This window comes from Emys orbicularis, chromosome 1 (genome assembly GCF_028017835.1).
Source record: "Emys orbicularis isolate rEmyOrb1 chromosome 1, rEmyOrb1.hap1, whole genome shotgun sequence".
Taxonomy (NCBI): Eukaryota; Metazoa; Chordata; order Testudines; family Emydidae; genus Emys; species Emys orbicularis.
In genome coordinates this window covers 64,519,662-64,542,929 of record NC_088683.1, presented here as the reverse complement: position 1 = coordinate 64,542,929, position 23,268 = coordinate 64,519,662, and the positions used below count along the sequence as shown (strand labels likewise).

The window sequence follows — 23,268 nt, the reverse complement described above, 5'->3', positions numbered from 1 at the left end:
ATGTTTTGTTCTGCAGTGATTCCAGACTACTTGCTACTGGCTTTTGTCCTACCATGGAGGACGGAATAAGGCTGCCCTCCCCAGAAACCTTCTGCAAAGGCTTTTAGAGTGCCTCCAGGAGAGCTTCATGGAGATGTCCCTGGAGGATTTCCGCTCCATCCCCAGACACATTAACAGACTTTTCCAGTAGCTATACTGGCCGCAAATGCATCCCAAGTTTTTAGGGCAAATTAATCATTAAAAACGCTTGCTTTTAAACCCTGTATTATATTTACAAAGGTACACTCACCAGAGGTGCCTTCTCCAGCTTCATGGTCCGGGAGCCCACATTGGGAGGGTATTGGCTCCAGGGTGATGAACAGTTCCTGGCTGCCGGGGAGAAGGGATTCTCTGCTTGCCTGCTGTGCGCTATCCTCAACCTCCTCCTCCACAAAATCCTCATCCCTGTTGCGTGAGACTCCCTCCTTGCAGGTGTCCACGGACTGTGGTGGGGTAGTGGTAGGGGCCCCCCCTAGAATGCCATGCAGCTCATCATAGAAGCGGCATGTATGGGGCTCTGACCTGGAGCGACCGTTTGCATCCTTTGTTTTTTGGTAGGCTTGCCTCAACTCCTTAACTTTCACGTGGCACTACTGTGTGTCCCTGTTGTAGCCTCTGTCCATCATGCCCTTGGAGATTTTGGCAAATATACTGGCATTTCATCTTTTGGAATGGAGTTCTGCCTGCACGGATTCTTCTCCCCATACAGTGATCAGATCCAGTACCTCCCGTTCAGTCCATACTGGAGCTCTTTTGTAATTCTGGGACTCCATGGTCACCTGTGCTGATCAGCTCACCACGCTGGCCAAACAGGAAATGAAATTCAAAAGTTCCTGGGGCTTTTCCTGTCTACCTTGCCAGTGCATCTGAGATGAGAGTACTGTCCAGAGCAGTCACAACGGAGCACTCTGGGATAGCTCCCAGAGGCCAATACCGTCGAATTGCATCCACACTACCCCAAATTCATCCCAGCAAGGTCAATTTTAGCACTAAACCCCTCGCCGGGGAGGAGTACAGAAATCAATTTTAAGAGCCCTTTAAGTCAAGTGCAGGGTTAAATCAACCTAATGCTGCTAAATTCGACCTAAACTCATGGTGTAGACCAGGGCTAAGAAAGAAAATAAGAATAGCTGATCTATGAATATCAATTATTAACAATTCACCCTGCATCCCCATTCAATACATCCTCTTTTACTAGAAAAAATATCTTACTCAACTGCTAGAGTAATACTAACAACGAACTAATACGGACTCTCTACAATTGTATCTTACAATATCCAGAAAGCTAAAAAATTTTAATTATTTTAAGGTGGCCTTATAAAAGTTAAACCATCTTCTTAATACTACAATTTGATTTCTTCCTATGTGCAATTATTTCATGTACAGTAAATTTGTATACTGTCTTCTTTTCAAGAGAAATTAATAATTTCCATGCTCCTTCACTTATAAATAATCCTAAATCGACAGGAACAAGAATAGATTAAAATAGTACATAGCCTATGCCACCATTTCTTTGGAGGGGGGAGGGCTAAGAAGATGGAACAGAAAGAAAGGAAGATTCTTGCTTAAAGGTGCCATTTGCCACTTTGTTGTTACATTTAATTTTGCTAAGATTTCATTAATGCATGTGGACTGGGTTTCATGCAGTGACATGGGAATGCTGATTTGCCTTAAAGCCCCTGCCAGATCAAGTATGGCTTTCCCTTTTTTCTTCACAAACATGGGGAGATGAAGTTATGAGGTATTATGGAAGCTAAATTCCATGCACTAGAGAGCTATGATATTGACTCAGATAGCTCAAGTATTTGAGATGACTCACGACATTTGTTTCATTATCCAGATGCAAAAATCTGTATGGTATTAAAGATGAAGACAAAACCATTTATATATGTAGGTCACCCAAGTAACAACCAAGTACAACCCAAGTAACAACCACGTAACAACCCAAGTACATTACACAGTCTGAAATTAACTTATAAAAACCCTATCACTACTACATTTCAGGATTGTTAAGTGGAGGTACACTGGGGTAAGTCATGCTAAAGCTTGAGCTATTCCTAAATGAGAAGTTCCAAAGAACCAGATACTAAGGAGTGGAATTTTCAAAAGCACTCAGCCAGAATGTGTTCCCGCTGAAGTCAACAGTAGAACTTCCATTAACTATAATGGGAGCTGAGTTAGGCTACTGATTGCATCTGCAGACCCAACCCACAGTCTGTGTTTTTCTCCAATACATTTTTTTAACACTTGTAACCAAGGCCAAAGGTTTAGTTGTGGAACTACCTGTCTAAATTTCAGGATGAGATGAGAAATGCCTTTTGATCTGGGCAAAAACATAATGCAATCTTTTAAGATCTTATTTCTTGTTTTAGTAAATGCAGATATTATGCCTATTAATATTTTTTTCTTTGATATCAGGATACTCAACATAGTATTCCATAAACTTATTAAAAATTGGAAGCTGTGGCAACCTTTCGCCATCCAGAGCCTATGTTCTGAATTGAAATTAGGGTATATACTCCCTTTTTCTTATTAGATAAACTGTGATTATATACAAGCTCGAAGTCTAGCTCATATTGTTGCAATGTCTGAGGCATGGAGATAAGGTAAGTTCTCCCCAATATACCAATTATCTTGTGTATGTTCCTTTCAATGTATCTGTCGGGCTTTCACATTTTCAATCCTGGCTCCCAATCATTTTTTGGGAGGTGGTGGTTGCATTTAGTAATTTTATAATTACTGGAAGACATGTCCCATAGAATCTAGAGCAGGGGTTGGCAACCTTTCAGAAGTGGTGTGCCGAGTCTTCATTTATTCACTCTAATTTAAGGTTTCGTGTGCCAGTAATACATTTTAACATTTTTAGAAGGTCTCTTTCTATAAGTCTATAATATATAACTAAACTATTGTTGTATGTAAAGTAAATAAGGTTTTTAAAATGTTTAAGAAGCTTAATTTAAAATTAAATTAAAATGCAGAGCCCCCTGGACTGGTGTCCAGGACCCACGCAGCGTGAGTGCCACTGAAAATCAGCTCGCGTGCCGTCTTTGGCACGCTTGCCATAGGTTGCCTACCCCTGATCTAGAGCCTTGTAGTATGTTGCAGGAAGGGAGCTCAAGAAGTTATCTTCGTAAGGCTATAAGAATTACTTCGACTCCCCAGCTACTTTTGGTGATCCAGTGCATTTTAGTGAATTTTAAACTAAAGTAAGTTAGACTCCAACCTTGCAAACACGTATGCGCATACTTTACTTCATGTGAGAGTACTGATTTGAATGGGACTATTACTCATGTATATAAAGTTAAACTTATACATATGTATGTGCATCTTCAGGGTCTACATTTTTACTGGTTAAGATATTTCTTGAAGGAGGAAGTACAGAATCTCCATTACTAGAAATATTGATAAAATAAAAATTCTACAAATCCAAAAAGACTGTCTGCATCAATGCTCCTGTATCAATATTTATTAGAAAACAAGAACCCTCAGCAGAGGAAAAGAAAGCAATACTTCAAATGTAAGTAATACTAGAGTTATAAATGAGCAAGATGACATTGTAAAGAGGCTGACTTTCATCCACAGTGAAAAGCCATCCTTCTACATTAAATGCTTAAGTTGTTAGCTTTCATAAGCTAGTCACATGTATAAAAAATGGTAAGAACGTCTGACTAGATTAGACCTCAGCTTTACGGTGAGTTCCAGATGTACAATGCCCTAAGAATAATTTGGTGACTAAGGGGAGGAAAAACAAGCTAATAAGTAGAAGAATATTGGTTTTAAATGTCTCTTAGAAGGTGTGCCTCCCACCCCCAGGCGATAAAGAGTACTAAGTTCTAGAAGCAAAGAATATAGACAAATAAAACAGAAAATGTTTTATACATATCAAGCTGAAGGAAGTTCACTGTACTGAGCATATACTGTTATCCTTTACTGGGTCTGAAGTATCTTTAGCATGGTTTCCCAAATAAAATAAACAGGAATTAAAAACAATAAGCTCTGACATAGCTAGCTAAAATAGAGACTTCTAAATACCATTATTGTGCTTTTTCTTATTATTATTTTTTTTTTAAGTGACACTATGGGCCCTGACCATCCTTCTACTGAAGTCAGCAAGACCTGGCCCTAAAAATATGTTCCTTTCATCAGTACTGCAGTTATTTTCAGATTTAGAGGAAATCCAAAAATTGACATTCGTTTGGTGTACAGGTTTCCATACTGTGGCATTTTGGAACTGCTTCTCAAAATTAGCTATTTTTACACTCAAAATGAACTAAAACATTTCAAGACCTACCCAAACTCAGCTGTTAGGGAAAATATTTGGTTTCCTAATACAAAATTTGTGTTCACTAAAGCTAGGGAAGAAACTAGTTTATCCAAGCTTGAAGACAGAATTCCATACAACTTTGTTCACTGAGAAATACACAAGATCTTAAAGCTTGTTGTGCATTTACTGCAGTTTAAAATCATAGAATCATAGAACTGAAAGGGACCTGGAGAGGTCATCTAGTCCAGTCCCCTGCACTCAAGGCAGGACTAAGTATTCTCTAGACCATCCCTGACAGGTGTTTGTACAACCTGCTCTTAAAAATCCCCAATGATGGAAAATGAAACAAAGGAAAGTTCTCTCTCTCACCTATTTTTCTATTTTTTAAATGAGAATAATAATATAATATGGAGCATAAAAGGAGCAAGCATTTAAAAACTGTGGTTGCCTAGTACTATGCACTAACAGACTCTCTAATTCTGACCAATTCATAATGAAACACTCTTCTAGCAACTCCTTCAACTTTACATCAGTTCTACGATTGCCAATTTTGGTTGGACGTATTTCTGGAAGTTTCATCACATGACATTATTGTTAATTAAAGATTAATATTTATTTCCTGGAGACTTCAGGACAATCCTGGAGGGTTAGCAACCCTAATCTATTCACATAAACCAATGGATATCTTTTAACCTACAAAAGTGTATGCATGATCCTTGTTTTTAATATCTGCGCAATATTTTAAAAGTCCAGAACCTAAAGTTAATCTATATAATCCATAGGAAGTTGTCTGCCCAATTTTTAAAAGCACTGAGTACCCAACTCCTCCCAAGGACCTCGTGTGATTTCATAAAATCATAGAAATGTAGGCCTGCAAGGAACCTCGGTAGGTCATCTAGTTCAGTTCTCTGCACTGGGCCAGGACAATAGCAGCTATTAAGAATTCAGCACTTTGGAAAAACCAGGCAGGTGCCTAGCTGTGGACGTAGGAGTCTAACTTTAGACTTTTATGTTTTTAAAGCTATATTTTAAAGCTCTTCACATGGATGATAATAAATACCTAAATACAGGTGAAATATTACTGAAACAATTCATTGAATAGGAATATAATATGCTATGTCACAATTCAACTTTATAAAGAATAGTACACAAAAGTATTCTGCTTCAACTATGTAGTACATGAAAGGGAAACAAAATTCACATTTTACTTCATGACAGAAAGTTTACTGCACTTCTAAATGAATAACAATCTTCAAAAATACACTTCTCATGGTTTATATCACGCGCACATTTTATACTTGAAGGTTAGAACAATTATTGTTTGGGCTGAAAAGACAGTACAAAACAGAGCGCTTAAGATTACTGAAACAAACAAACAAAAAAATTACAGCCAAATATTTCAGATATTTGAAATCACCTTTCTTGGATCATAATTCAAAGACAACGACAACTACCGTTATGGTCAAAAAAGAGATAAATCCCAAATATGAAACATTCTTGTAAAGCAGGACAACTACCAAAAACAAACATAAAAATGGAAAGACTTACGTAAATGAGTATGTTGAAACAAATGTTTTGTGATGTGAGGTATGGTAGAGCTGGAGTGCTACAGTATATTTCCATATATTCAAAGTAATTTCAAATCACCTACTTTAAAGTTTGAAATCAGCAGATCATTGGCTGTTTGCTGTCTTTCATCATATGACCTCTTTGTTGAGATAAGATACATTCAAATAAGCAAAAAAATTAACCGGATGATCAGATATGAATAACCATATCTGCCAATTATGAAGGCAAATTGTACGTAAAAATGCAAGCCTACAACTTAGTATTCATAATAAATACATTTTCAAGCATTTAACATTATCAATATTTTAAAAAGAATTTAAATAATAAATGCAACTATTTTATACAGAACTGTACCATTTATTATACACACAAGTTCATCAGTTCCCTTTGTTTACAAAGGCTGGTTACAGATAATCATATGGAATGTTACAGTACCATCTTGCATAAAATTTTAGTACAATTTTGTACTTGAAAAAATGGTGCAAAACACCAGCCTAATCAATCTGACTGAATTGAAATACTTTTTTTTTTAATTACATCATTAACACATACACCACAAGCTATACATAAGCCCACTTTTCAATCACCACTTCAATATATTGTAGCAAGTACATTAGGTTGCAACTGATTCCATCTAGTCAGTTTAATTTATTAAAGGCTTGCACTGCTACTCACTCTGGAACCTTTGAGCTGTAAGCTTGTATGCATGAATTACAAAGCTCTTGTTAGTACAATTGTAAGGTCAACGCTCGTTGCCAAGTACTAGTATCAAGAGATTTCCTCAGAGAAGTCTCAGGAACAAACATTCTTTTTTGGGATACTTTTTTTTCTTTCAAAAATAAAAAAGTTTTATCTTTTCAAGACTCTCCATTCTGTACCTTGGGTGCTGGTGGATGCATAAAGTCCTTAAAGGGAACTAGTGCCTCCTTGAGAGCAGAACAGACTTCCGAGGATGAGCAAGTGATACATTCAACTAAAGTTGGGTACAACGCAATAACTTGTGCCCATGTGTTTGCATCAACTGTAACAGAAAAGTACAAAATGAAATAATGTAATATTGTTCATAATTTTTACAGTAGAAAGACATTTTTAATTAATATGTAAAGAAAAACACTAAGAAAGCTATGGGACACCAGATTTTTACCTCAATATCTCATTGAGCCCCAAATGGTATTTTTTTAAATTACGACATAAGGGGTGAAGATGTATATTCAGCACAGGAAGACATTGTTAGAAACCAAAAGTCAAAAAAAAAGAAAAGACAGTTACCTTTTCCGTAACTGGTGTTCTTCAAGATGTGTTGCTCATGTCTATTCCACAGTAGGTGTGCGTGCTTGCCACGTGCACCGGTGCCAGAAGTTTTTTCCCTAGCAGTACCCGTAGAGGAGCGCCCTAGTGACCCCTGGAGTGGCGCCTCATGGCGTGGTATAAGGGGCACTGCGCGCTCCCCCCACCCTCAGTTCCTTCTTGCCAGACAACTTCGACAAAAGGGAAGGAGGGCGGGATGTGGAATAGACACGAGCAACACATCTCGAAGAACACCAGTTATGGAAAAGGTAACTATCTTTTCTTCTTTGAGTGATTGCTCATGTGTATTCCACAATAGGTGATTCCAAGCTATATCTGTTGGAGGTGGGAAGGAGTTCACAAACTCTTGGGACGGAGAACGGCCCTGCCGAACCTGATGTCCTCCCTGGTCTGAGAGACAATCGCATAATGCGAGGTGAACGTGTGAACTGAAGACCACGTGGCAGCCCTACGAACGTCCTGAATGGGGACAAGGGCCAAAAAGGCAGCCGACGAGTCCTGCCCCCTATTCGAGTGCGCCTTAACAACTGGTGGCAGAGGGATTCCCACCAGGTCATAACAGGTACAGATGCACGAGGTGATCCAGTTGGAGAGCCGCTGAGTGGAGATCGGCTGACCTTTCATGCGCTCAGCCGAGGCGATGAACAGTTGTGAGGATTTTCTGAACGGCTTAGTCCACTCCAAGTAAAAAGCCAGAGCCCGTCGGCAGAGGACCGGCAGAAAAATGTCCCAACCCATGTGATAGGCAGAGACCACCTTCGGGAGGAACAAAGGGTGGGGGCAGAGCTGGACCTTATCTTTATGAAACACCGTGTACGGGGACTCGGTCAGGGCCCTGAGTTCCGAGACCTGCCTAGCCGACGTGATCGCAACCAGGAAGGACACCTTCCATGAGAGGTGTGACCTGGAGCACGTGGCTAGTGGCTCAAACAGGGGCCCCATGAGACGGGCCAACACCAGGTTTAGGTCCCACTGCGGGCCTAACATATGGGAAGAGACGATTCAACCCCTTAAGGAATCGGCCAGTCATAGCATGGGAGAATACCATGTGGCCCTGCACCGGCGGATGAAAGGCCGATATGGCTGCCAGGTGCACCTTGACTGACGAGGGCGCCAGGCCCTGGGCTCTAAGATGAAGGGGGTAGTCCAGAATAAGTTGGATTGGGGTGGCCACCGGGGAAACTCCCCGCTCGTCTGCCCATCTGGAAAACCGAGACCACTTTGCCAAGTAGGCTCGGCGCGTGGAGGGCCACCTGCTTTCTAGGAGGATGCGCTGAACCCCTTCCGAGCACGTCCTTTCCTCCCTACCTAACCATTGAGCAGCCATGCCGTGAGGTGGAGTGCTGCTAGGTTGGGATGGAGGAGGTGGCCCGGGTCCTGGGAGAGCAGGTCCGGGCAGGATGGCAACGGCCATGATGGGGCGACCGCCAGGCCCGTGAGGGTCCCGTACCAGTGCTGCCTGGGCCAGGCTGGGGCCATCAGAAGGACCCGGGCCTTGTCTGTCTTTATCTTTTCCAGGACCTTGCCGATCAGTGGGAATGGGGGAAAGGCATAGAGAAACTGGCTTGACCAGGACAGGAGGAAGACATCAGAGATAGCGCCCCCTCCCCCCGGAGCAGAACCGGGGACAGCGACCATTCTGCCGAGTCACGAACAGTCCACCTGGGGAGTTCCCCACACTTGGAAAAGTCTGTGCACCACCTCTGGGTGGAGAGACCACTCATGCTAAAAAGAGAAGTCCCTGCTCAAGCAATCCGCCCGCACGTTCCGGACGCCCGGCAGATGGAAGGTCTGTAGGCAGATGTCTGCTGATGTAGAACATCAAGGCCGTGTTGTCCGTGAGGACCCTGACCACCCAGCCCTCCAGGTGCGAGCGGAAGGCCATGCACGCCAGCCGTACCGCCCTGACCTCCTTGACATTTATGTGAAGGGTCAGATCCTGATCCGACCACAGACCTTGGATCTGAACGTTCCTCACATGGGCCTCATCCTGAGTCTGGCGTGACGGACCACATACGTGCACACCGACATGTGACCCAGGAGCTGGAGGCACGCTCTGGCTGTTGTCACTGGAAACCTTGTGACCGTGTCGATGAGCCCCTTCAGGGTCTCGAACCTCTCCAGTGGGAGGGAGGCTCTGGCCGACGAGGCGTCCAGGACCGCCCGGATAAACTCTATGCATTGTACTAACGTGGACTTGGTGTTGTTTACCAACAGGCCCGAAGTGGTGCACGTGGACAGAAGGAGCGCCATGTGATCCCGCACCTGCGACTGGGAGCTGCCCTTGACCAACCAGTTGTCCAGATAGGGGAAGATCTGGACCCCCTGGCGCCTGAGGTAGGCCGCCACCACTGACATACATTTCATGAATACCCTGGGGGCAGTGGACAGGCCAAACGGGAGGACTGTAAATTGGCAGTGTTTCTGCCTCACCGTGAAACGGAGGAAGTGTCTGTGCCCCTCGAATATATGAATGTGGAAGTACGCGTCCTGCAGATTGAGGATGGCGTACCAGTCCCCGAGATCGAGGGTGGCGTACCAGTCCCCGAGATCCAGGGAGGGGATGATGGAGGCCAGGGAGACCATGCGGAACTTGAGCTTCACCATGTACCAGTTAAGGCCTTGCAGGTCCAAGATGGGCCTGAGCCCCCCTTTGGCCTTCGGGATAAAGAAATAATGGGAGTGGTACCCCTTGCCTTTGAACTCCCCCGGTACCACTTCCACCGCTCCTAGGCCCAGGAGACGCCACACCTCCTGCTCGAGCAGAGCCTCATGCGAGGGGTCCCCCAGGAGGGATGGGGGCGGGGGATAGTTGGGCGGGGAGGAAATAAACTGGAGGGTGTAGCCCCGGGAGATGGTGTTGAGGACCCATCGGTCCGAGGTCAGCCGCGACCACTCCGGTAGGAAAGCACACAACCGAATGGAGAAGGGAAGCTATATTGAGGGTGGATCCCTGATGAGAACTGGCAGGGCGCCCCCGAGCGTCCCGTCAAAACCGCCTTTTCCTCACTTGCTTGCCCTTGGAGGACCCGGGCTGGGGGGCAGGCCGAGACTGCCTCTGTGGGCGCCTCTTATAACCGGTCTTGTATTTTGACTGGGTGGCCTGGGTGGGAGTCTGCTGCAGCTTGAACTTAGGTTTAGCTGGAGCCGGAACATAGAGACCAGGGGCTGGAGAGTCATGTGGGAATCTTTCAGGCCATGCAGCTTTGTATCCGTTTGTTCCGCAAACAGAGCTTTGCCATCAAATGGGTGGTCCTGCAGGGAGGTCTGCGCCTCGTTGGACAGCCCAGAGAACAGGAGCCACGACGCCCTTCTCATGGACACCACGGAGGTCCTGGACCGCGCACAGCCTTGTCCGCTGCATCCAAAGCTGCCTGCAGGGTTGCCCTGGCAGCCGCTGTGCCCTCCTCCACCAGCGCTTTGAACTCCTTCCTATTGAGCTCCTGGAGGAAGTCCTCGAACTTGGGCAGGGAGCCCCACAGATTGAACTCATACAGGCCCAGAAGAGCCTGGTGGTTCACCACCTGTAACTGGAAGCTTGAGGACGAATACGTTTTTCTTCCAAATGAGTCCAGCCTCCTCAAATTTTTATTTTTTGGGGTAGGGGCTGGTTGGCCCTGCCGTTCCCTGTAGTTGACCGACTCGACCACCAGGTAGTTAGGAGCAGGGTGGGTGTATAAGTATTCATGCCCCTTGGCGGGTACAAAATACTTGCGTTCCGCTCTCTTAGAGATGGGAGCCAATGAGGCTGGGGTTTGCCACAGGGCATTTGAAATTTTCGCCACCCCTTCATGGAGAGGCAAGGCCACCCTGCCCTGTGCCGAGGAGGACAGTATATTAAATAGGGAGTCCGAGGGCTCCTCCATCTCCTCTGCTTGGAGGTGGAGGCTTGATGCCACCCTTTTTAAGAGCTCTTGATGGGCCCGAAAGTCCTCCTGAGGGATGGAGGGAAGAGGGGCCGTAATCACCTCATCTGGGGAGGGTGGAGGTGGCTGGCGTGGTACTGTGTGTGTCCACTGGCACCGGAGGCTCCACCACCTGGTTGGTCTCCGGGCACAGTGCCGAGGATGTACGTCCCACCGACTTCTTCCTCGGAGATCTGGAAAGGGAGGCCGATGGTCCTTCTGAGGTTCCGGCCACCGAGCGAGCCTACCACTGGGCAGACTGTTCGGCCTGGCCCATCAATGGACGACTACGAAGAGAGGCTGGGCTGACATACGACCTGCCACTGTCCCTGGATCAGGAGGAGCGGCGACGCTAGGAGCAATGCCAACCACAGGACCGCGATCCCACCGTGGAGGACTGGTACCGTCAGTAACAGCGGCTCCGCGATTGGCTCCGGTGAGCGGATCCGCGATGGCGAGACGCTGGCGATCAATGCCCGGGGCTGCGGAGGTGGTGCCGTGGCAGGGTCCTAGAGCGGGACGACGAACGGGAACGACGTCAACGTTCATGCCATGACCGACTGCTATGGCCTTCTAATATGAGGATCTTTGGCGTTGTCTGCCTCGGTCCCATTGGTGTTCACTCCTCGAGGCGGAGCAGTGCCGAGAGTCTCGGTCAGACGGAACCCAACCAGATGGCCTGGTGGGCGTTGAGGGCGATCCACGTGGACTTTGCCCTGAATGGATGCTGGGTGGTGAACAGCGTCAGGAACATTCCCTCGACCGAGACCGGTACTGAGCCGGAGGCGACTGCGGAGATCCCAGCGGCGGCTTGCCTCTGGAGTGCGGGGCCGACATTGGCGGTGCTCCTGGTACTGGCATGGACATAACATCCCAGGCTGCCTGCAGGGCCTCCAGGGTGCAGGGCATCTGGACATCTGGGGAGGCCTGCTCCAAATGGGCCAGGCTACTCCATTTGACTTGAGTCAGAGGCTTAGAGGCCGGTGGGGATCGAGGACTGCCCAACATGGGTCTAGCCTCTGTCCTGGGTTTACTCCAGTGCCGCAGCGAAGAAGGCCTCTTCCTAGCCTTCTTGGCGTGCCCCATGGACGGGGAGCGGTGCCGACTAATCGATGGTTCCGAAGGGTTGCCGCGCACTGACACTGCGGTGCCCGATGCCAACTCCATCAGAATAACCCGGAGCCTGATGTCCCTTTCTCTCTTGGTCTGAGGCTTAAACTACTTGCAAATCTTGCAGAGATCGCTGAGATGGGTTTCCCCCAAACAGCGTAAACAGTCCGCGTGCGGATCACTCACTGACACAGATCGCCTACATGTCGCACGACTTAAAACCTGAGGCATGGGGCATGCCCCGGCCCAGGCGCTCTAGCTAAACTAAACTAACTAAACAACTAACTAACTACAGGTACCATACACTGAACGAACAAGCAGTTTTGGGGACGAGCTACAGCAAAGCTGGAGCAGAGCAGTTCGAAAGCACCTTCACTGGTGGCAAGAAGGAACTGAGGGTGGGGGGAGTGCGCAGCGCCCCTTATACCGCGCCATGAAGGCGCCACTCCAGGGGTCGCTAGGGCGCTCCCCTACGGGTACTGCTAGGGGAAAAACTTCCGGCACCAGTGCATGTGGAGAGCATGCACACCTATTGTGGAATACACATGAGCAATCACTTGAAGAATTTGTATTACAAAGCATCCTAGAACCCTAAACTATTGGGATGCTCATCCTCAAAATAGGGAAGTGGTATGTGGGCCTCATGCCAGTGAACCTCATAATAAGTGAACAGAAAAGCCTTTATAAAAATACACTGCTTCAAATTCCAAATCACAAACAGAATGTATATCTAGTTTTAAAGTGTACAGACATTTTAAATCAATATAACTAAATCAGTTTCTCCTTTGATTACCTCACAAGAACTGAATTGTGTGTGTACCCCTGCAACATCTGACACCAAAATGACCCATCCCTCCAGCCCCAATCCTGGGGGCAGGTGCAGGGAGAGAGGCAAACTTTGCCTCAGCCACCCAGAGCAAGAAAAATCTTTGGCACAGCTCTGGTCTATTCTACATAGGATGTCATTAATGATATGCTAAAACAGTGGTTTTCAACCTTTTTTCATTTGCAAACCCCTAAAAATTTACAAATGGAGGTGTGGACCCCTCTGGAAATTCAACAAATGGCCCCTTCCCCGTCGAGCCAACGTGATGGCTACCTGAAATGCTGTTTTCATCAACAAATGGAGGAGTGAGCAGGTAGCCATCGGTTCAAATGGAGATCTCGTAAGACATTTAAGAACCAGATTGACGTCCCAAACCAGAATAGGACGTTTGACTGGCAAAAAGATTTCCAAGCCCCCTGAAGAACTTCATTGTTTAGGCTGCGTGTCTGTCATGGAGATCACAGAAGTCACGGATTCCGTGACTTTCTGTGACCTCCATGACTTCTGCAGCGGCCGATGCAGCTGGCTCTGGGGCTGCCCAAGCAGATCAGGCAGCTCGTGGGCCAGCCGAACCGGCCGCTGCTGGGGAAGTTTGGGTGAGAGAAGGGGCTCAGGGTGCGGGGTGGTGCTTACCTGGAGGGGCACTCCCCTGAAGCGGTCGGCAGGTCCCTGCAGCTCCTAGGCAGACGGGTCAGGGGGCTCTGCACGCTGCCCCCACCCACAGGCGCTGCCCCTGCAGCTTTCATTGGCTGCGGTTCCTGGCCAATGGGAGCTGCAGAACCAGAGTGGGTGGGGGCAGTGCGCGGAACCGATCTGGCCTTCCTTCCCCCCAGGTAGGCAGCCTGCAAGCCCCGCCAACCCTCCTCCTCCCAGCACCAGCGGGGGTCCCCGGCCTGCGCCGCCGCCTGGCCCCTCCTCCCCTAGCACCAGCAGGGGTCCCTGGCCCCGCGCTGCCACCCGCCCCCCCAAAAAACACCAGCTGGGGTTCCGTGTGCCGCGCTGCTGCCCTCCACACCCCCAGAGCACCCGCAGCCCCCCGGCCAAGTTTTAGTCAGGGGGTACATAGTACAAGTGATGGACAGGTCACGGGCTGTGAATTTTTGTTTACTGCCTGTGACCTGTCCACTACTTTTACTAAAAATACCCGTGATTAAAATGTAGCCTTACTCATCGTCAGTGGGTGGGCGAATATAGAATAACCTTCTGTTGGAGAATCGAAATCTGTGATGGCTGCCAGGAGTTCTGTTAGACTCTAACAGAACACAATGACAGCTCTGAGTTTTTTAGTTCTAGAATGTAGTCCAGTATGTGACAGCAATGAGGTTTTGGAGTCTGTTTTGAGGTCACACCAACAGGCAAATCTTGTCCATTTTTTTAAGTGTGGCACATAGATGGTTTTCTGCTGTGCAGTAGCAACCTGACAGGGGTACCGTGAGCCGAGAAATTGAAAAAACTGCAGGAACACACACACTCAACCAGGGGGCACTCCCAAGACATAGGTGCCACACCATTACAGGTTGTTTTTAAGCCCATTAATCATCAACCAGCTGTGCTTTGAGCAGGAAAACCCTCAAGATTGGGGTGAAGGATCTTTCTGTGTTCCTTGGAGAGGAAATGAGAAGCAATCAGGAGAGTGATCAGTGAGTGAACAGCCAGCTGTATCACATAAGGAAACTGTGTTTGTCAGGGTCAGGTCAGGACTGTTAGAGTAGCTCTGGGTTTGTCCTTTTTTATTTTGAGTAGGACTTTAGATGTTAGAGGTGTCAGGGGAGAATGAGCACAGTAGACTCCACAACCACTGAAGATGAAAAGCATCCCCCAAGGATTGATGACCCAGCCCGCCTCTGGAGCAGAACTGGGCGCATTTCTTATTTTATCGCTGTGGCAAACAGGTCTATTTGAGAGGTGCCACATTGTTGGATTACGTGGTAAGTATGATGGGATCTCTCTCTCACTTGTGGTTTTAAGAGAATTGCCTGCTCAGTGTGTGTGCAGTCACATTCTGAACTCCTGGGAAGTATGCTGCTGTGATGACTATCTGATTCCATATGCACCAACTGCAAAATCTGACAGATGGAGGGGGATTTTACCTCCCCATGCTAGTTGATACAGAACATGAATGACATGTTGTCCATCATGAGCTTTATGTGTTTGCCTCGGATTAGCGATAGAAACTGGAGCCAGGCGTATCTAACTGCCCTGAGTTCCAGGAGGTTGATGTGCAGAGTGGTTTCCTAAGGCATCCACCCGCCCTAGGCCATGTGGATGTCTAGATGCGCTCTCCACTCCAACAGGGATGCATCTGTCATTATAACAACTGCTGGGGAAGGGCAGGTGAAAGAGACTCCTGCACAAACATTATGAGGGTATTTCTACCACTTGAGAGATTCCTTTATGAAGGTGGGTATGGAAAGTAGCGTAGTTAGACTGTCTGTTCAGTGAATAAACAGTCTTGAACCACCCTTGAAGGCATCACATTCGTAGTTTTGTGTGGTCTATAACTAAAGTACCAGCTGCCATATGCCCCAGCAGCTGATGACAGCTCTTGACGGGGGTTTGAATGCTAATCTGGATTGTGTTAACTATGTTGGATAGGGCCACGAATATGTGCATTGGAAAGCAGGCTCTTGCCACTACTGGACCAAGATTAGCTCCTATGAATTCTAACTTTTGAAAAGGGGTCAAGGTGAATTTTTGAATGTTGAAATGCAGGCCCAATCTGAGAAAGAGGTCTATGTCTTTGCAAGTTGTCTGAAGTTAGGCCCAGGGAGTGACCTTTCAGAAGCTAATTATCTAGATAAGGGAACATCAGAATTCCTTTTCTGTGGAAGTGTGCCACTACTACTGATGTGACATATGTACTACTGATGTGACATTTGAAAAGACCCTTGGGGTAGCTGATAAGCCAAAAAGGAGCACCATGTACTAAAAATGGTCCTGACTGAGAATAAAACATGGAAATCTTTTGTGGGATGAGTGGATTGTTACAAGGAAATATGCATCCTGAAGGTTGAGGGCTAAGAGCCAATCCTCTTGGTCCAGTGCCAGAATAATTGTTGAAAATGTTGCTATTTTCAATTTTTGTGCCTTCACAAAGGTGTTGAGTAGCCTTAAATTTAGGATGAGTCTCCAACCTTTTTTTTTTTTTTTTTTGAACCAGGAAATACTTGGAATAAAACCCTTTCCCTATGTGATGCATGGGAATTGAATCTATAGCACCCAAGAGTAAAAGAGAGTCTATTTCCTGTCATAACAGGCTCTCGTGAGAGAGGTCCCTGAAGAGGGAAAGGAAAGGGGACTTGGAAGGCAGAAGAGAAATGAAGTGAATGATCTCCAAAACCCACTCATCCGTAGTGGTAGATTCCCAAGTAATAGATAGAAAGTGTAAACACTTTCGGTAGGCTTGGGAATCTATCACTTGGTGGTTGCCGAAGGGAGGAAGGAAGGAGAAACATTGCAGTTGGTATGAAAAGGGGACAGCAGCTCAGGACCTCAACCACACTGTCAAAATTGGTGCTATGAGGTGGAAGATTTGTGAGGTGGAAGATTGGGAAGTGGGTGATTTTCTCCTCTGGAACCTTTGTCTCTTGCACTGAAGTTCATGTGGCCTCTGGGAATTGAATGGGGCAGGATCTCTGTGCTGTCTGGGACCTACTAAACTCTCTCTTTTGGGTACATGTATAGATCCCCAGAGAAAATGTAAAGCAGCCTTTGGAGTCCTTTAATGTGTGCACTCATCCTGTGCTGTCAGTGAACAGTTTAGTATCAAAAAAAGGAAAGTCTTCGACCATATTCTGGACCTCCTTTAGAAATCCTGAGAGCTGAAACCAGGAGGTCCTCTTCAAAACTACTGCCATAGAAATAGACTGAACAGCAGTATCAGCAGTATCAAGAGAGGCCTGCAGAGATGGTATGGCGAGCAGTTGGCCTTCTGCAATAATCGCCTGAAATTGCTCTGTGTTCTGCTGGTAGATATTCAATAAAGGAGTTCAGCCTGGTATAATTTGTATGGTTGTACTTCGCCATTAATGTCTGGTAGTTGGTGATTCTGAATTGTAAAGTAGCTGACGAATATTATTTTCTAAAACATGTTGAAGCACTCTCCCACCTTGCAGTGTCCTAGAGCTCAGTGTCCAGCCCAAGCCCGAACGTCTGCACCGCAATTAAACAGCCCCTTAGCCCAACACCTGTGAACCCGAGTCAGCTGGCCTGGGCCAGCTACAGGTTTTTAATTGCAGTGTAGACATACCCTTAGTGGCCAAGGAGTGAAGAAGGCATCTCCTAATGAGTTATGGTGGCATCCCTCCCCTCCAGCAAAATTGTGGGAATTTCTTGTTGTATGGCATCAGGAAAAGGTTTATCCCTGGACAGCCCTAGGTGAGCACTACCTGTAGGATAGGATAGCTCAGCTCCCATTTGTAGTCCTCACAGAAATGTCTGTTCAGTGTTTCTTCTATGATGCTTTGCAAACCTGATAGAAATGCCACTGAGACGTTGATTTGGTGGGTTATGCACCAGTTCCAAATTTCATTGCTTCTGTGCACAAGGATTGGGATTGTGCTCCCCCTCAGCAGTTTACATAATATATGGTAGCTCTGTTGTCCATCATGTCTCTTCTGAGTGACCCTTGATTTGGGGTAAAAAATGACTGCACTTATATTGAACTGCTCTGAGCTCAAATAGATTGATGTGAAGAGCAGACTCCTAATGGGTCCACCTGCTTTGTGACATGAGATCACCAGCCTAACAGAGAGGCATCTGTGATGATTGTCCTTGTGGGGGGTGAATACAAGCATACCTTGCAGGGATCCTTCTACTCACAGAGAGTTGAGAACTCAGAGATAGACACCCTCTTGGACAAGCTGTGCTTGAGCTAGGCTTGAAGGCATTGGGAATGCAGTCTGGCATGAGGTCTTACAAATGTACAGGCTGCGTATGGCCCACAAGCTGCAGATAGGCCCTTGCTGTAATTTGTGTGTGGGGATTTAATAAACATTACATTAAAACGTTTAAATAAAATAAAAAAACAGACAAGCTAGCTAATTTGAAGTTAACTGACACCGCAAAACTGTCTCTAGCACAGGCAGCTGAGGAAAAAACTGGAGCGGCAGCAGGTTTCAGACTGGAGCACAAGGACGTATTAGGTGCAGGGGCGGACACTGCTACCAAACACTCGCACACCCATAGGGACAACTACTCTAAGAAGAACCTATTTATCAGGGATGGGGTAGATACACAAAGATGACTAACCTGCCTCACAAAGGAAGAGCTGACAGACAATGAAGTTATGTTGTGGCTTTGTGCGCAAGTTAACCATCTACTATATAAAGATGAAGCATTTTCAGGTTAGTAGGTCTCCAGGGTTTAATGTAATGCATGCTATCCTTTAGGATCATAAACTGGATAGAAAATCTCAGATACAGTGGGTTCCGCTTATTAACAAACTCTTGGTTTCCAGCAAAAGTTTCCATTATTCAGAAGTTGCCAACAAGTGGAAGGCAGGTTTGTGGGGCTGTGGCCAAGAAAGGAAGTGCTGGGACATGCGGGTGCAACCTGGAGAGCGCATGGAGAGATACCACGCAGCTCCGTGTGTCCCCGTTACCACCATTCCCTGTGGAAAGCCCCAGCATCGGGGATGCAGCCCCCAATCCTGCTGCTAATCTGCCCACAACCTCCCCTCCCGGCCCACAGTGCTGGGACTTTGGCAGGAGATACAGGCACCCCAGTCCGTTACCTCCTTTGCTGGCAGCAGGTCTCTGGGTGCAATCGGGTTTGTGGGGCTGCAGCCAGGGAAGGTACGTCCCAGTGCTTCCTTCCCTTGTGGAAGTCCCACAAACCTGTTGCTGGGACCTTTCTTCCAAAAAAAGTTCTCAATAGTGTCATGCAGTTGCCACTATTTGAACCCCATTAAGTCAATGTGATGGGACTGGTTCCTGGCAAAATTTTGCTATTAACTGGGGAAGTTGTTAATATCAGGATTGCTATTAAGTGGAATCTACCATATTTTGCTCTTGTTTTGCCCGTTATTTCAGAGACAGTAATGCGCTGCAGGAAATTTATGTATGATTTTATAGACTTCCAGAGTTGGCAAAAAGAAGCAGCTTTTTAGCAGTCTCCATTCTATTCTTATTGAAAGCTTTCTTAGTTTTGTATTTTTCTCTTCTGTTTGTGCTAAAAAAAAATGTAGAGAAGTTTTTAAGATTTTCAAGCAGCACTTTAAGAAACATGGTCATGCCTGAAAAAATGTGAGCCTCCTTGAAAAGTGACAGTTAAAAATGTGCTTCTGATTGCGGTAGGAGAGGAAAATAAAAACAATTAGCCATCCAAAGTGATAGCTGCAGCAGTCTTTGAAGCTTTTCAGTAACCAGGCCTCTTGTCAATTACAGAACCCTTCTAGAATGCAAGAACAGAGATAGCAGAGGGCATGAAAGGACAGCACAACACATATTCGTGATAGTACTTCTCATCCAGTTCAACAACTGGGAGTTTTAAATGATATGCCTTGTTTAGTTTGCTGTCTATTTTTATCTCCTTGTCAGAAAGTTTTTTCCAACAGCATGAAGTTTTACTTTTGATTTTGGAATACAATAGTTAATTAAAGATTTGTACTAATACAAAAGAGCTAAGGGAGTGCACAGAAAATGACCTAATGGGGCTCAGAGGTTGAGAGGTGACTGACACTCCTGTGTCTGAGGATAGTGTGGGGAGTCATGGACAGGGCCGGCTCTAGCTTTTTTGCCGCCCCAGGCAAAAAAGCCTCCGGCCGCGCCCCCCCCCCCCCCGCGGGGGCTCCGCTCTCCCCCCGGCGGCCGGGGGGAGGGCGCCGGGGGGGAGGGCAGCCGGAGCCCTGGGAGGAGGGCGGCGAGCCCCAGTGAGGGCTCCGCTCTCCCCCCCGGCGGGAGGGTGCCGGGGGGGGAGGGTGACCGGAGCCCTGGGAGGAGGGCGGCGATCCCCGGCGGGGGCTCCGCTCTCCCCCCGGCGGCCAGGGGGAGGGCGCCGGGGGGGGGGAGGGCGGCGAGCCCCGGCCGGGGCTCCGCTCTCCCCCCGGCGGCCAGAGCGCCGGGGGCAGGGCGGCGAGCCCCGGTGGGGGCTCCGCTCTCCCCCCGGCGGCCAGAGCGCAGGGCGGTGAGCCCCGGCAGGAGCTCGCCGCTCTCCCCCCGGCAGCCGGGGGGAGGGTGCGGGGGGGGAGGCCGGCCAGAGCGCCGGGGGGAGGGCGGCGAGCCCGGCTGTGGCCCCGCTCTCCCCGGCGGCCCGAGCGCCGCGCCGCCCCCCTCCAGGTGCCGCCCCAAGCACCAGCTTGGTTGCCTGGTGCCTGGAGCCGGCCCTGGTCATGGAAGTAAAAAATTATATTTAAAACACTAAACTGAACGGAAGGCAAATGAAAAAAACAGAAGAAAGACTCAAGCTAGGTCTACACTACCCGCCTGAATCGGCGGGTAGAAATCGATCTCTTGGGGATCGACTTATCACGTCTCGTCAGGACGCGACAATCGATCCCCGAATCGACGCGCTTACTCCACCAGCGGAGGTGGGAGTAAGCGCCGTCGACTGGGAGCCGCGGCAGTCGATTTTGCCGCCGTCCTCACAACAGGGTAAGTCGGATCCGATACGTCGAATTCAGCTATGCTATTCGCGTAGCTGAATTTGCGCATCTTAAATCGACCCCCCCCTGTAGTGAGGATGTAGCCTCAGTGAAGCAGCGAAGTAAAGAAGCCGAGTGGTGCTGAGTGGTAGCAGGAGAAGCACAGCTCTTGATGAACATTCCTTTATTGACTATGGTCAAGAATGAACTGAATAAAAGTTTTCTAAGAGCAACAGTTAAGACTACTGGTGAACACTGCCCATAAGGACCAAAAATGTTCTAAAAGCTACAGGAGTTCTGCTTGTGCAGCATTAAGGAGCCAACACTCAGAAGTAAAAATATTACACAGACGGTATCTTTAGAAAAGTAAATTTATCCCTATCACTTTACATAAATGACTATCTTAATCTTAATGGACCTAATAGTGAATGAGAGCTTTAATAGAATTGAATAGAATATGGTCTGGATAAACAAAGATTTAGCAAGATTAAAGGATGTAGACTACAATGGGAGATAAAGAAAAGATACAAAGAAAGAAAATTTCACTCTAAGATCTTATCATATTTTATAGTAATTATTTACCAAAACATGTTTTAGATTAAGAAAGGGCATTGGTACCTCAGCTGGAAGCTTTCTACTCTAGTGATACTCTTTTGTCAAGTGCTGTGAGAGTGACTGATGAAAAGCAATATATAAGAGTTAGATATTATTTTATTTATGTAGGCTGATGGACCCGTTAAAGAGATGTTTTAAAAATTTCTACTTGGCAGCTACACAAACATGAAAGGGCAAATTAAGATTCTTATGGATGATACTTTTCTTGGAAATAGTGCTTTAAATATATTTTTTGCACAAACATATTGGGTACACAATTTTGTTTAGACTTCTGATTAAAACAACTTACCATTTTCAGGCTGAGTTTTCTTAAGGGAATCTATTAGAGTGCTGACAGCTTTTAAAACGAATATGATTTCTGTTACTTGCTGCCTACAAGGGGAAAATATATAAACTATCAACTGTACAATTTCAAAAATGTTTCCCAGAATATGATTTTTCTGTTGACTTTTATATAGCAAATACAAAAACAAATTTTGAACAATAAAACCTTTGACAAGCAACCCAGTGAAACCAAGGTTATTTAACGCTGTAATTAACATTCATCTTTAACTGATGTCATTTCCCACATACATGTGACCAATTTATATTAAATTTAATTTTTTGAAATCATGTCAATACATAGGCCTCAATCATGCAAACACTAATATATGTGCTTAACTTCAAGCATATAAGTAGTCTCACAGAAGTCATTTATTCAATCATGTACTCAATGGATAAAATTTTCAAAAGCTTTTAAATGGAACTGAGATGCCTAAGTTATTTAAGTGTTTTTAAAAATGTTACCATATATTTATGTTCAGTTTTCTATTTCAACAACAACTATGGTATGACTAATGCTTCAGAATACTACTACTTTGCTATTATTTTATTTTATTTTTAGGAACTTTATTATTTTCTCATCAACCTATCAATAGCTCTTCTAGAAATAAAGGAAGAGATGGTTACAGAAACTTTTCAGAGACAATGAAATACAATTGTACTACTATATATTGCACTCCTGAACTCTGGGTAATAGTCCTGAGGATAACTGCTTCTTAAAGGCCCTTCCAATCAATAGCCTTCCCAAATTTGGCATTTGATATGAAACTCCCTGCCCTTACACATTTTTCCATAAGAAATGGTAACTCACCCTGTGCAGTAACTGCAGTTCTTCGAGATGTGTCCCTCTATGTGTCCACTCTAGGAGCATTTGTGCCCCTTGTACTTCTGTGGGAAATTTTTCATAGCAGTGTCTGTTCAGACTGAGAATGCATGTTACTCCACCTTGTGCTCCATGGCGTTGCTATATAGCACTGCACAGGCTAACCATCGTCAGTTCCTTCTCTACCGTGAAGCCCCATGACAGGTAATTGAAGCAGAGCAGAAGGAGGGTGGGTACTGGAGCACCATCGGGTCATACATCTCGAAGAACTGCAGTTACTGTACAGGATGAGTAACCATTTCTTCTTCTTCAAGTAGTGTCCCTATCGGTTCGCCACTCTAGGTGACTACAGAGAAGTTCCCTTTTAAGGAAGAGGCGGCTTTGGAGTCTAATTCAGTGTGAAAGAAAGTACTGCTGAGCCAAACACAGTATCAGAAGCAGAGTCGTGAATTATAGCATAGCAGTCAGCGAATGTATGCATAGAAGCCCGTGTTGAGGCTTTACATATTTCAATGATAGGAACATTCTTAAGAAAGGCTGTGGAGGTGGAAATAGATTTCAGAGTGAGTTTGTATGTCAGTGGGTGCTTCAAGATTATGAGATCGGTAGCAGTTACTAATACAGTCAGTTATCAAGCTAGAGAGCCTCTCTTTAGAGATTGCACCTCCTTTTGCTCTGTCTGAGATCAAGACAAAAATCTGGAGGTCTCCCTGAAATGTTTAGTCCTATCAAGGTAGAAGGCAAGGGCTCTCCTGACATCAAGTGTGTGGAGCAATGCCTCCCTTTTATCTGGTGAGGTTTATAGTAAAAGACAGGGAGGTGAATGGGCTGATTAATATGGAAATCAAAAGGTACTTTTGGCAAAAACTTGGGGTATGGTCATAATGTAACGTTGTCTCTGAAAAA

The 23,268-nt window shown here is 46.2% G+C and overlaps 1 protein-coding gene across 3 annotated transcripts in view; it reads right to left on the bottom strand.

Moving 5' to 3' along the window:
- Window positions 1-6,256: 6,256 nt before the first annotated feature.
- MON2 (MON2 homolog, regulator of endosome-to-Golgi trafficking) overlaps window positions 6,257-23,268 on the bottom strand; it is a 169,665-nt gene continuing 152,653 nt past the window's right edge. For all 3 annotated transcript variants that reach the window (XM_065399746.1, XM_065399738.1, XM_065399755.1), the window contains 2 exons: window positions 21,508-21,590; window positions 6,257-6,893 (listed from right to left, as the gene is read on the bottom strand). In XM_065399746.1, the coding sequence (XP_065255818.1) occupies window positions 6,730-6,893; window positions 21,508-21,590 (247 nt within the window). In that variant the 3' untranslated portion in view covers window positions 6,257-6,729. The remainder of the gene's footprint in view (window positions 6,894-21,507; window positions 21,591-23,268) is intronic.